General features: G+C 32.5%; 1 protein-coding gene across 1 annotated transcript; it reads right to left on the bottom strand.

Moving 5' to 3' along the window:
• Nucleotides 1–623: 623 nt before the first annotated feature.
• INS49_005465 (uncharacterized protein) lies at nucleotides 624–3,502 on the bottom strand (the record flags this gene model as incomplete). Its single annotated transcript, XM_043166245.1, has 14 exons — nucleotides 624–974; nucleotides 1,034–1,118; nucleotides 1,186–1,325; nucleotides 1,392–1,437; nucleotides 2,049–2,122; nucleotides 2,182–2,263; nucleotides 2,324–2,378; nucleotides 2,444–2,476; nucleotides 2,539–2,583; nucleotides 2,679–2,718; nucleotides 3,070–3,114; nucleotides 3,180–3,227; nucleotides 3,331–3,366; nucleotides 3,443–3,502. 14 exons carry the CDS (start codon nucleotides 3,500–3,502, stop codon nucleotides 624–626), a joined length of 1,140 nt encoding a protein of 379 aa, XP_043017025.1.
• Nucleotides 3,503–14,079: the final 10,577 nt, after the last annotated feature.

The raw sequence follows: 14,079 nt of genomic DNA, 5'->3' as shown, positions 1-14,079 counted from the left end.
CCTTTGGTGCAATCTGCTTGCCGCGGTTGACTCTGTTGCGCCAGTTTTGCGCACAGCGGGGACTGTTGAGTTACTGGCCTGGCTGCAGCAAGAATTGACAATGCCAGCGACGGTGCATGCTGCCTACTCACCAAGGTAATTGAATTTCATCATTGAACTTCCAAGGTTGCCATGAGAACCGTCTTCAGGTCTGATACTCACGGCTCACTGAACATGTGCCTTACCATGAAGCTAACGTAGAAGTACGTGTATTCTGTTTTGAGACATTAGTTTCTAAGTGGACGTGGATATAAACCATGACTAGTGAGCACACTGAATCTTATTTCACACTCTCACAAAGCCGCATATATAAAGTCGGCTATGAACTCGAATCTACCAAAATACAGACAGTTTCTTCTGTCCTTCCTCTTATCTCTCTCATCTGGGGAAATATGTGATCTTGTTTTCCGACGCCGAAACCTCCAAAAAAAAAAGTACGCAAATTGGCGACTGCCCGGTGAACACGGATTAAGCCAAAGCCTGAAGAGGCCAGACTCGGAAACGGTATTGCCGACATCGACTGCTGGTTATGCACTCAAACACGCCACCCTCTCAGAAGGCAAAACTCCGCAAATGGATATAACTTAGGCAGAGCCGAAGATGGTCTCCATGATGATACCGGTGATCTGGTAGGGGTCGGCGTTGGAGGCGGGCCTCCTGTCCTCGAAGTAGCCGCTCTGTTTTACGGCACACTCGCGAGGAATACGGATGGAGGCACCACGGTTGGCGACACCATATGAGAACTGCTCGATGCTGCCAGTCTCGTGACGGCCAGTGAGACGCTTCTCGTTGCCCTCGCCGTAGACAGCGATGTGCTCCTTGTGGCGACCCTCCAGCTTCTTGATGGCAGCCTCGATGTGCTTCATGCCACCGTCCTTACGCATATCCTCGGTAGAGAAGTTACTGTGTAGGCCAGCACCGTTCCAGTCGCCAGGCTAGAGTTGATTTCGTCAGCCAGAGAACTATTTCATCCAGAATGTGACAAGAAACTTACAATTGGCTTGGGCTCAACCGAGACCTTGGCGCCGAACTCCTCAGCAACACGGTGGAGCAGGAACCTGGCGAGCCAGAGGTGGTCGCTGCAACATTGTCAGCTCATGTTCTGTCCAATATTGAGGGAGAAGCAGTGCGGTGATTTCGACTTACCCCATCTCAATGCCCTCGCAAGGGCCGACCTGGAACTCCCACTGAGCGGGCATAACTTCTGCGTTGGTTCCAGAGATCTTGACACCGGCGTAAAGGCAGCATCGGTAGTGCGCCTCGACGATGTCACGCTGGACAACCTTCTGCGGAGGACGTCAGTGAATTGCTCCTAAATATAGTCGCAGGCGGATTGTCTTAGTCAAACTTACGCCTGCGCCGACACCACAGTAGTATGGGCCCTGAGGAGCGGGGAATCTTCAAATTTGGTCAGCAAGTGCAACAAGAGTCAAAACTCAGAATGTGGCCGCAAAGCTCGCCATCTTGATCTCTCCTCGCCAGAATAGGAAGTCAGGACTGGTTTGGTTTCGGTTGTCGCCTTCAATTGCAAGGACTCCGTTAGCTGAGGTGTGTTGTGACGACCAAGTCTCCACAGCCAGCCTTGGCAAAAACAGGCTGGTGGCAACACCACTCGTAATGATGCCCCGCCAAGGCGGCATTGGTCACGAGACGTCAGACTCGTCCCTCTGTGGCCTTTGATCCGACAATGTGACGCAACAGTTCTTCGGCGGCGCCCCTGACATCATTGTCACGATTGGGGTAACACGGCCGAGTCCCCTGTTTTGCCAAACTGCCAGAAGACAACAGAATGAGTACCGACGTCCGGGACCAGGGACTGGCTGTAGTTGCGATTGGCAGCGCGAACCATTCGTAGACGATGCCGCCCAGCCGAGAAGAGTCCTTGCAGTAGAAAGCAACAAACCTGCCTGGCGCAAGGCAATCCGGGCCTTCCCATGGCGATTTGACGATTGAGAGAATTTTTGCAGCGAGCTCCTGCGGCCAGCTTTCCGGGTGTGGAGTTAGCTTACCCATTGGCGGGCCAGCCATACGGCCTGTCGTCGAGGTCGAGAAGTGTGTACTCTTGCTCAAGGCCGAACCATGGCTGCATGCACCGTTAGCCAATGATTCCGTCAACTTTGGTTCATTTTGATGTCTGCATACCTTCTGGGCGGCGTGAGCCTCCATCAGCTTGGCAGCTCGGTGCCGGTAGTTGAACTTGTTAGGGGTTCCATCGGCATCCCAGCTGCGGTGGAGTCAGCACGGCTGCAAAGTACCAAATCTGGGGGTGCCGGGTGCGCGTTACCATTCGGCGAGGACGAGGATGTTGCCATTCCTGCGGAAAGGATCGGGGAAGACGGCTGTACGAGGTTTCAGTCAGCAATTGGGTTGCTGGGTCGTGGTGGTATGTCGACGTAATACGAACCGGCAGGGCGGAGGTAGACATCGCTGTTGTCGCCTGGAAGGAGATATTATTAGCAATTGGTCGCCAACACTTAAGGCGATGGGAATGGAACTTACCAGGTGCCTGACCGGTGCTGCTTCCGTCAAAGTTCCAAATTGGGACTAATCCGATCGTCAGTACAATGTCTCTGTGTGCGGAAATTCTGGGGCCCCAGGATCGCCCTTTGGAACCCCAAGACGGGATTTGGGTGACTCACGATCTTTTGGTGTGTAGTCAGTGTCCTTCGCATCCAGAGTCTAGAGTCGAGTCATGGTGTCAGCCCAGTTATTCCTCAGTCGGGCACAGCTCGGGGGTCTTGGCGATATCGTGGAGCTTGCCACTGCAGTTTTGTGGGACGCGTCCACTCGCAAGGAGGCTTTCCGCCGGCGCAAAGCGAAAAGGCGGAGTGTTGGCCGCCCAAGGTCTCGGAGCCAGACAAGTCCACAAAGACTGCAGTGCATGTGTTTCGTCGGAGCTGGAACGAGGGTGGCTTCTTGTGACGAAAAGTCCACAGAAAGCGCGCGTCCGGGGGGGCCAAGAGTTCGCGGTGTCACCGCATCGCCGGGTCGGGCAGAATCGGGGGGGGGGGGGAGGAAGTGGTAGCATACCCTCGACTTGGAGCGAGTGCCGCCCTCAGAGTCGATCCAGATGTACTGCGAAGAAAAGGGTCAGTCTCAAAACGACGTAGGAATTGGGCTGTATCTGTTGGGCTGCTCACCTCTGCCATGATCTTGCCATTTTGGGGCAGTTCGAGGTACTTGGCCAGCTGGTTGTGGGGGCACATGTCAGTCTCGCGTAATTCCCGCTGCGGGCCACTTCTCAAGTGGTTCTTTCTGTTCTGCTATGATTTGGGAGTGCGTGAAGCTTACAGCCGAAGCATTTGAGGTGACAGCCGCCTTGGTCGCCTGTTGCAACGAGCATTGTCAGTAAATCGCGCTCTCTTTTCCTCTCGAAACCCAATGCGTTGCTGCTGATCGTGACACCAGCCGTGGGTGCGGCTGGGCTAGGCTGGACGGCGCTGGTGGGGTTGCGACTGACCATTTTGGAGATGGGTCCTGATGTGTGGTGGGAGGATCTGTTGGAGAATCGACAATTTGGACAGCAGACGCAAGTATGGCACTCGGTCAAGCAAGGAAGAAACAGTTGGACTGGTTTTGGGTAAAAGGAGAAGGAAGATGTTGAAAAGAGAAGAATAGGCGCAGGCCCCTAGCAAAGGTTACCAGGCCGGCGCACGAGGGACTTAAAAGGAATTGCCCAAGTGGTGGGGTGAGAGAGGTCGTTCCCTGCAGCCGACGGCCCAAGAGTGACTGGCGATATGGCAGCTGCAAACTACTCACACTCTCAGCGGCCACTCCTTGCTGTTTGAAGGTAGATACGTACCTCCGCGTCAGTACGTATCTACAGGTAAATGCGTAGGTACCTAGACGCCTTCTCAACCGCACCGCTAGAGAACCCAGACGCCCGACAACCCAAGATACCGCACCGGCCACTACGTAGGGTACGTACCCACCCGCCCCACAGAACCCTAGTTTGAGATGTGGGGGCCCGGACATTTTCGAGGGTGAAGGGGTCGCCGGGAGCGGTTGGGTTGTCTGCCAGAGCTGCCAGAGCTGCCAATTGTGCCTGCTGCCCTCACCCGCAAGACCGAGCCGATAGACACCACGACATGACAGACAGGCAAGCCAACCAACCAGTCGGGTCTGATTCGATTTGGCCTGGGCAGATAACGAAGGACGCCATCATGATCCCCACGGATAGATATCTCAAGTGACCCCTCTTTCTCTGGAATCCTGACCATGCCCATCGTCGGGTTGAAATGCAAGGGGTCGAGTCTCCACTGTTGCCAACCACGTTGTTGACCGAAGGAAAAGCATCTGCTGTGAACCCGACTGACTGCGGCAGTGTGTACTCTCGGGCCCGTTCCCCCGTCAGGTACGTCAAAGTGCTGCAGCATTGATCTACCCAAAAAAAGGAGCCGGACACGAAGTGCCAACCTCGTTCCTGGTTGGCCTCTCCTGTCTCTCCACGGGCCGTAGACTGATGGTCCGCGTTCTCGCCCCGGCGAGAATCCGTCAGAGTACGAGGCTGGAGGCGTGTTCTGGCCGCCACGAAAGATGGCAGTGCTGCCACCCAAGCCCGTTGTGCAGAGATGCGCCCAAGCCGTCGCTGGCCGGCTTAACTGAACGGGACGGGCTGGCGCACTGATCACCGCGGTCCCAGCCCTGCTCAGGCCCCCGGCTCAAAGGAAAACGGAATACCCGCACCCAGAACCCACACCAGCCCAACGCGCCAGCCAAGGCCAGAACCAGCACGATGCCTATAGCAGCCAGACGGGACAGACCTGACCTGAACTGACTGTCTGACTACCTCGACGATGTCTCACGTCTCGTCCAGACAGCCTTGACAGCCGTCACACTCTCGACTCGTGTCCGCGCGCCATGCTGCAAACACTATGCGGTTGTACTGATTGCGGCAAGATATTACCTAAGAGTTTGAGGACACGATCGAGTAAACATGTCTAAATCCGTCTAAACTCGCTCACCCCCTGCGCTTTAATTCCCGCTCCGGTTGTCGGGCTCGTCCTTGGGGGAACACACACACCCTTACCCCTGTCCAATCACCCCAGGTTTCTCAATGCTCCTCCTCTCAGCTCTCAGCACTGTCCCAGCCTTGGTGCTACGTACGGCACACACACATGCACACACGGTTACGGAATGATGAATTCCGCCCCCCCTGGTAAAGACGATGTGATGATTCTTCTAGAGTTGGTTAGCGCCTCCACTAGTCCCCCCGCCTTTAAATAACATCTTAAAAACCTCTTAAAGACTCCCAATTTAATTTACTCTCCCAGGGCTTATAATTATAAATTAAGAAAGGGCCGGCTAGGGCGAGGACGGACGGTGCCGATAGGCACCGCCGAGCACCACTTAAGGCCCAACCCGATACTCTCTATGTTCCTTAAAATAAGCGAGATGTGTTTTTTTAAAGTGGCTTTGGGGCTTTAAAATGCCAAGATTAAAGAGTAGGACCACTATGCCGTTCCTAAAAAAATCATCACATCGTCTTTACCAGGGGGGGCGGAATTCATCATTCCGACACGGTTACCTCCAGCCTGCACTGCCTGGCCCAGCCCGTCCTTCCTTCCAGCCCGTCCTACTACTCCTCTGTTCCGTCCTGTCAAAATGGCCGCTCCGAGGGCCCGGACCAGACTGACCAGACAGACCACTCACGCCAGTCTAAAAATAGCCTGCTGCCACCATTATCCAATTCGAATGTGTCTCTTTGTTATCAGCCCGCCTGTGGTTGGTCCCACCGCCCCTCGCCACTTTTTGCATGGCTCCCCTGCCACCTGGCGGGGTTCCTTATCGCCCGCTGTTCATTCGCTCTTGGTCCGATCTTCTCTTTTTCTTCTTTTTTTTTCCCATCAAACGACCGATGGCCCGCATGTCTTGTGTGCGTGTTTGCCTGAGGATTTTCAATGCTCATCACCAGCAATATGCAGGTGTATGCTGATTCCTCCCCCATCAGTGTGAAACAGGCCTGATGCAGGCCTTTTTCGCTACCCACCCCAACGTCGCCTCGCCCCTGCAGCCAACGTGCCGCTTTAGTACGCGGGGGATGCGACATGTCTTCCATCACACGCGACCACCAGACCCGACCTGACCTCTTGATGATCCGTCAAGCAGGCTATTTTAGCCCTGTCCCACGTATCTTCACATAGATCTTCGAAACCTGCAGACGATGTTGCCTGGTCCTCAGACTGGCGATGACGTCGTCGTCGTTTCGGTGTCAACCTTGGAAGGGCCGGGCAGCAGGAACAAGAGAAGTAAACAAGAGCTTCAGCACGACGTTGAGCCGAACGTTGAGACCCCGATCGGAATGCAGGAACCGAGCTCAACCTATCAATTCCACCCTCATGCAGCACAACGGCCTGGAATCTGGCAGGGGTAAGCGCCAAGTCTGTGCAGTCCCTGGGATTTCCCTCTCTCTCAAGGTTCAGTTGCAACGCAACGCAGTTTTATGGTTTATTGCGGCCATGCAACCGGTCCAGCGGTCAGCGAAGCCAGCAACTTTATGACCAACAGACGCGGGCGCACTCGCCCTTTTGAGACTGTTGCACCGGGACCCAGACTCCGTCTCAGCTTCCCGGCTGGTCGTGTATGCTCTCGCCTAAACTGCGGGGGCTTGGGCGAAAAATGCCTTCCTTTGTCCACCCTGTTATTATGTCTCATCGCAACGAGCCCTTAGAATCGAGATATTCCGATGAGAAATGGCACGTAGTTACAGGGTTTTCCCCTAAAGAAGGTTAATTCGTAACTTCCATTGCATTGGCGAGGGGCCCCCTAAGTTAATAGTAATAAATCACGTAGATTTCTCGGTCTTGGCGGTTAATGCATATTAACAATATCAATACCAAATTGCACGGCAAAAATAGCTTATATTAATAGGTCACTTAATTATAAGGTTACATGCCAATCCAACCCCTATTTATTATAATAATCACTACTATTTACCTTAGCATATTTAAATAAAGATGCATTAGCAAGTTTAAGCTAATAGCTTCCTAAGCTAAGAAGATTATTATCATTAAATTTTTATTTATAGGTCGCTCCCTAAATTATTTATCAATCTACCTCTTTATAAACGCCTAAATATGCTTAATTAAGTTAAGATTTAATAAATAAGCCGGCTACTTAATAATATAAGCATTAAGAAAATACTTATTAAAATAAATCTTAATTAATCTTAATTTATATGCTAAAGCATTATCTTATTAAATAATAAAGAAATCATTAAACCTTTAAAAGGCTTTTAACTTTAAAAAATCCTTAATTAATATAACTTATTATTAATTTTTCCCCATTTCTTCTCTTAAATAACTAAAGAACCCTTCTTATTATTAACAAAACAACCTTAAAATATTTAATTATTAAGCTTAAACTTAACTTTAAAAAACTTTTTAATATTCTTATTAGGGCTAATTATAATAAATTTACAATAAGCACTAAGGCCATTAAACCATATCTTATCAATCCATACTTAATAAAACTAATTAATATTTAGCAAGTAAAATTATTAAAGGGTAAAGGTAAGTTAAGCTTATTTAATATATAGTAAAAAAGAAAAGTAAGCTAGCTAAACTATATAGTAATACCTTACAATAAGCATAGCATTTTGCAAGGCCTTTTCGTTAAAGGAAAGCAATAAAGAGTGTAAATTTTAAGCGGTTTTATATATTATAATGCATTTTATTTTTCTAAATATGTTTATTAAAGAAAAAAGGAGGTTAATAATATTGCATGAAACTATACAGGGATAACTATAAAGCTGTATTAAGTCTTATATAATAAGAGCATACTACATTTATGCAATCATTAAATTAAGTATATAAGCAATAGTAAACATAGTTAATTAACCATGATAATAAAGGGTACAACATTAATTATGCTTTTATTCCGTAGTATTAGCAGCACATTAATAATATCTTGGGAATTAATAGGAATAAAGGTTTGAAATTCAATATCTCCTGTGAATTTAAGGTGAATTCGCGGGGAATTTTTCAATCTTTTTATAATATTGGTAAGTAATATAAATTTAAGTAAATTTAAGAAATAATGATAAATAAGAAATTTAAACCTTAAAAGTTGCCTTAATAGCAGTGAAAAGTAGTAAAGGAAATATAAAAGTTCTTAATAAGGTATTTTAATTACTATTATAAACTTTAAATATTAAAAAGAAATAACTATATAAGTATATTTATGGTTTAGTTAAAATATTTAATATAATAAAAGTAATTAATAATAATATTAAAGGGTTTTTTCCATAAATAATATAATAAGCTAACTTTTATTCCTAAGTAAATAGCAAAGTATACTTTAATTTAATATATTAATAAAACTTAATTTATTTTTATTATGCTTAATAATAATAAAGCAAATTATATAAGGCAAGTTTATTAAAGTAATTAATAATAAAGCAATTAAGCTAGGGATATATATAAATAGCGCTATAATATAAAGAATATAATAGCTAAATATAATAAAGTTTTAAGTTTAATTTACCTTTATAACATTATAATAAAAGTTTTAATTATTATTATAAATTTATTAAGCATTATCCTTAAAATAAGATAAATAAAATAATAAGCATAGTTATATGCTTATAAAGTAAGTTAAGTTATATATATAAATATTATAGCTATTAATATATTTTATTTTTATAATATTTCTTTATATTAATATAAAATTATTAATTTATAAATTAATTAGCATATTAATTATTAAAAGAAAAAACCTAAATTATTCTTATTTATAATAAACCTTTTTAAAATAAAATAAAATAAAAATAATATTATTTCCTTTTAATTTTTATTATAATAAAATATAAATATAATTATATAATTATAAGATTTTTAACATATAGTTTTGCTTAATTAATATTAATAATATTATTATTATTATAGCTATTATTAACAGTTTTTTAAATTATATTAATTATATTATTAATAATATTAATAGCAATTAAATTAATTTCATTATTAATTAATATATAATACTTTATTATATTATAAGTTTTAATATTATTAATTAAGTTAATTATATAATTATATATAATATCTTAGCTAATAGCAATTAAAAAGTTGCTAAACTTAGCCTTTTAAGCATAAATAATAATTAAGCAATTAATTTAATTATCCTTATTATAATAAATCTTAATAATATTAAAGTTTTAATTTATATATAGTAATTTATATATAGTAATTTATATAAAATAAAGTTAATAAAAATATATTTAATTTTATTATTTAGGTTAATAAAGCATAAAATATTAATAACCTTATATAAATTAATAAAGAAAATATATAAAATTAAAATTATAATAATATATTTATTATAAATAAAAATAATAATAATGCATTAGCTATTAATATTAATTATATTATTATATTAAGTAAAATAACTATTAAGAAGGTTAATAATAATAAAATAATATAAGTTAAATTTAAAATTAATAATTTCTTTAAACTTATTTATAAATATAATAATATTTATATAAAAGTTTTTAATTTTAAAAAATATAGCAATAATAATTAAGTTTATCTTTTTAAATTAAGCGGCATTAACTTTCTTTTTAGCTAAAAATATAAATAAATTATTAAGATTAAACTTTAAAGTAATTAAATAAATAAGCTTAATATTATTCTTATTATTATTAAAAAGGTTAATAATTGCTTTATGCTTATAATTAAAAGTAAATAGGTTAAGGCTAAGATTAAGATAATAAAGAATATTAATAAAGAATTAAGGCTTTTAAGCTTTATTAAATAATTAGCTAAGCTTAATAATTAATATTAAAATAATAGCTTTATTAATTTTAATATTAATAATTTATTTAGCTAAGTATATACTTAGGTTCTTAATTATATAAATAAGGGTAGCTATAATAAAAATAATAATAATAACTTTCTTATTAATAATTAAAATCTCCTTATTTTAATAAATAAACTAATTACATAAGTTATAAACTTAATCTTTAAAAAATATATTATATTAATAATTTAAAAATATACCTTAGTAATAAATATTAAGGGATGGATTATATAAATATAAGCTTAATGGGTTATTATAATGGTTATGGGCAGGGGAGTTAATTATATGCTTTTTAATAGGTTTATAGTTATAGCAACGTTAACTTGCTATAAATAAATAGCATTATAAGATAATGAAATTAATAATGGCCTTTAAAGTAATATAATAATAATTAGTTAATAAAATGGTTATTTAAATTTAATAATAAATAATATTAGCAAAAGTTAAGAAAATATATTATAAATTTATAAATAATTAAAGTAATATAATTAAGAGGGCTGGTTAAATACATTAATTTATTATAAATTTATAATAAATTATTTATATTTAAGTAATTGCCCTTTAGGTAGCTTATATATTGCTTTAATGCAATAAAGCTATAATAATAAAGCTATTACTAATCCTTCTTTTTAATAGCTTTTTTTACTTAATAAGCAAGCTTAGCTAAAGAATGTTTCCTAGTTTAAAAAGTAAAGGCTTTATCATTATATAGTAATTAATTTATTAATAAAAAGCCTTTATTTTAATTCTTTATATTTTAAAGTTTTTAATTAGCTTATTAACTTATAAATAATAAGTTAATATTTATATATTATAATAATATAAGTAATTTATTTATTTAATAAGGTATTTAATAATTATTAAGCCTTAGCTTACTTTAATTAAAAAGTTTTATATTATTATATATAAAAGGAGTAATTATTTTTAAATAAAAGTTTTAATAAATATATATAAAGTATAGTAATTAATTTATTATAATAATACTTATAAAGTTATAACTTATTAAGCTATTAACTTAGTTTTTTTATTTAAATTAAAATAAAAAGGCTATATATTTTTTAACTTTATAATAAATATTAATATAATTTAATATAAATATAATAAGATTATAATATTTATATTAATCTTAATTATATATATTTATTTAAAAGCTTTAATAAAACTTATAATATTTATAAATATATTATTAAAATATTTAAAAGTAACTTTTTTTTTTAAGTTTAAAATATTAATTTAATAAGAAATTATAAATTTTTAGCTTATTAATAAGCTAATATTTAAATAATTAAATATTTATATTTTAATATATATAATAATAATTATTAAATAACCTTTTATAATAACTTAATAAAATATATTAAACTTAGCTTAATTAATAGCCTTAATATAATTTATTTTTTAAATATTAACTTTTATAACTTAATTTATTATAACTTATAAAAAGTATTTTAAGTAATTTTAAAAAATAATATATTTTAAGGCTTTAATATTATAATAAGCTATAAATAATAATTTATTTATAACTTTTTAAATTTATATATAAGTATAAATATATAACTTATTATATAATAATAAAACTTTTAATAATTAGCTTATATATAATATTAATTTATTTTAAATTATTTTATAAATAAATATATAAAAGTTTATTATTAAATAAGCTTTTAAGTATTTTTTAAGTAATAATTTTAATATAAAAATAATATTATATTTATAATATATTTAATTAAAATTAAAGTAAAAGTATTTATTTAAATATAAGTTAGCATTAATAAAGTAAGTATTAAAGCTTATTTATATTAAGTTATATAAGTTTAATTTATTAATAAAATAATAATTTTTTTTAATATTAAAATAATTAATTTATTAGTTTTTTTATTTAAGTTAAATACTTTATAAATTAAATTATTTTTTATAATAAAAAATTTTTTTTATAGCTTTTAGCTTATTATTTATAAAAAAAATAATCTTTAATAATTAATTTATCTTTATAATAAGAATTATATTAAAACTTATTATTATTTATATTAAATATTTAAATAATAATATTTAAAAAGTTTTTAATATTATTTTATTAATTAAAATATTAATAAAGTTATAAATTTAATTATATATTTTATTAAAATTATTATAATTAATTTTAACTTTATTATAAATTATTAATTAATAATTTTTAAACTTAAAATAAGCTTATTTATTTATTTTATTTATTTTAAATTTATTAATAAGCATTAAATAGCTTTTAATATTATTTTAAAGTTATATTTTAAAATATAAAATTTAAAATATAATTTTTAAAATAAAATAATTAAATTTATTAATATAATTAATTTATTTTTAATACTTAAAAATAAAAGTTTAATATATTAATATATATTAATAAAAATATTAAATAAATAAGCTTAATTAAAATTAAGAAATAAAATAATAATTATATTTTTTAAAGAGCTTTTTTTATTATTATTTAATATTTTTATTATAAATATTAAGTTTTTTACTTTTTTTATAATTTAATTTTAAATTTATAAAAGTTTTTATTAATAAAAGATAATTAAAATAAAAGATAATTAATATCTTATTAATTTAATTTTATATATTTTAAGTTATAAAAAAAGCTAATTATTTAATTAATATTATAAATTAATAAATATATTAAATATATTTTTAAATATTTTAATTATTAAATATATTTATTTAAAAATAATATTATTAATTTAATAAGGTTTTAATAATATTTTATAAAATATAAAAATTATTTAATAAATAGCTTTTTTATAAAATTTAAGCCTTTAAACTTTTTTAAATTAATTTATAATATTTATTTTTATTAAGTATTATTTAAAATTATAAATAAATAATACTTAATAAATAAAAAAATAAATTATAACTTAGCTAAGGTTTTTAATAAATATTATTTTATAAATATATTTTATATTAATTAATAAAGCTTTAAGGGTTTTTTTAAATAATAATCTTTTTATTAACTTAAAATACTTAAATTAAATCTTAAAAGTTATTTTAATTTTTATATAATTTAAATTACTTAATAATAATATTTTTAAAATCTTAATTATTATAAAAATTATTAAGCTTAAATAAGTAATTATTATTTAATAAATTTTAATATTTTTAATTATAATTATATAATTAATTTTTTTTTAATAAATATTTTAAGTAAATATAATAATTATTTAATTAAAGAGTTTTTATTATTAAGTTTTTATTTTATAATTTTTTAATTAAAAAAGCTTTATTAATAAAAAAGGTATTTCTTTAATTAAATATTTTAAATAAAATTAAATTTATTATTTAATTTAATTTTATATTAAATAATTATAAAAAATATAATAATTTAACTTTAATAAATTTATAAATATTTTAATTAACTTTAAGGCTAATTTAATTAACTTAAAAAACTTAAAATAATATTATTTATATAATTATTTATTAATTTAACTTTATTTCTTTTAAAAGATTTTATATTTTATATAAATAAAAATATTCCTTAATTAAATTAAAGGCTATAAATTTTAAAACTTTATAAAAAGTTAAAAAAAGCTTTATATAAATATATATAATATTAATACTTTAAGTTTTTTTATAATTTTTTAAATTTAAGTATAAGAATTAAAGTTTTAAATATAATTTAAATATTAAATTTAATTTTAAAAAATTTTAACAATTTTAAGCAAACCTTATAATTTTAATTTCCTTTTAAGTTTTCTTAATTATATAATAAAAATGCTAATTTATAAAATATAAATTTTATATATTATAAATTAATAAAGCATAATATATATAACTTAATAATTAAAAAATAATATTTAATTAATACTTTATAATTTAAATAAATAATAATTTATTAAAGCTTATATAAAAATTTAATATATTTTAATTAAAATTAATTTAAATAAATTTTATTTAATAATTTTTAATAAATAATTAAGCTTTTATACTTTATTAATTAATATAATTAATAATAATAATTATAATTATTAATTAAATTTATATTTATTAAATATTAAATTTAAAGATTATTTTAAAATATCTTTAAGAAAATTAAGCTTAATATTTAATTTTTTAAAATTAAAATATTTTTTTTTATTATTATTTAATTCTTAATTACTTTAAATTAAAGATTTTATAGCTTTAATAAATTATATATAATAATATAATAATTATAAAAGATTTATTAAATAATAAATATTATTATAATATTTAATAAACTTTATATTTTTTAAATATAAT

The sequence above is a fragment of the Diaporthe citri genome, assembly GCF_014595645.1.
Source record: "Diaporthe citri strain NFHF-8-4 chromosome Unknown scaffold_18, whole genome shotgun sequence".
In the NCBI taxonomy this organism is placed as follows: Eukaryota; Fungi; Ascomycota; class Sordariomycetes; order Diaporthales; family Diaporthaceae; genus Diaporthe; species Diaporthe citri.
The sequence above is the reverse complement of the archived record's forward strand: the minus strand, read 5'-3'. Positions and strand labels throughout refer to the sequence as shown.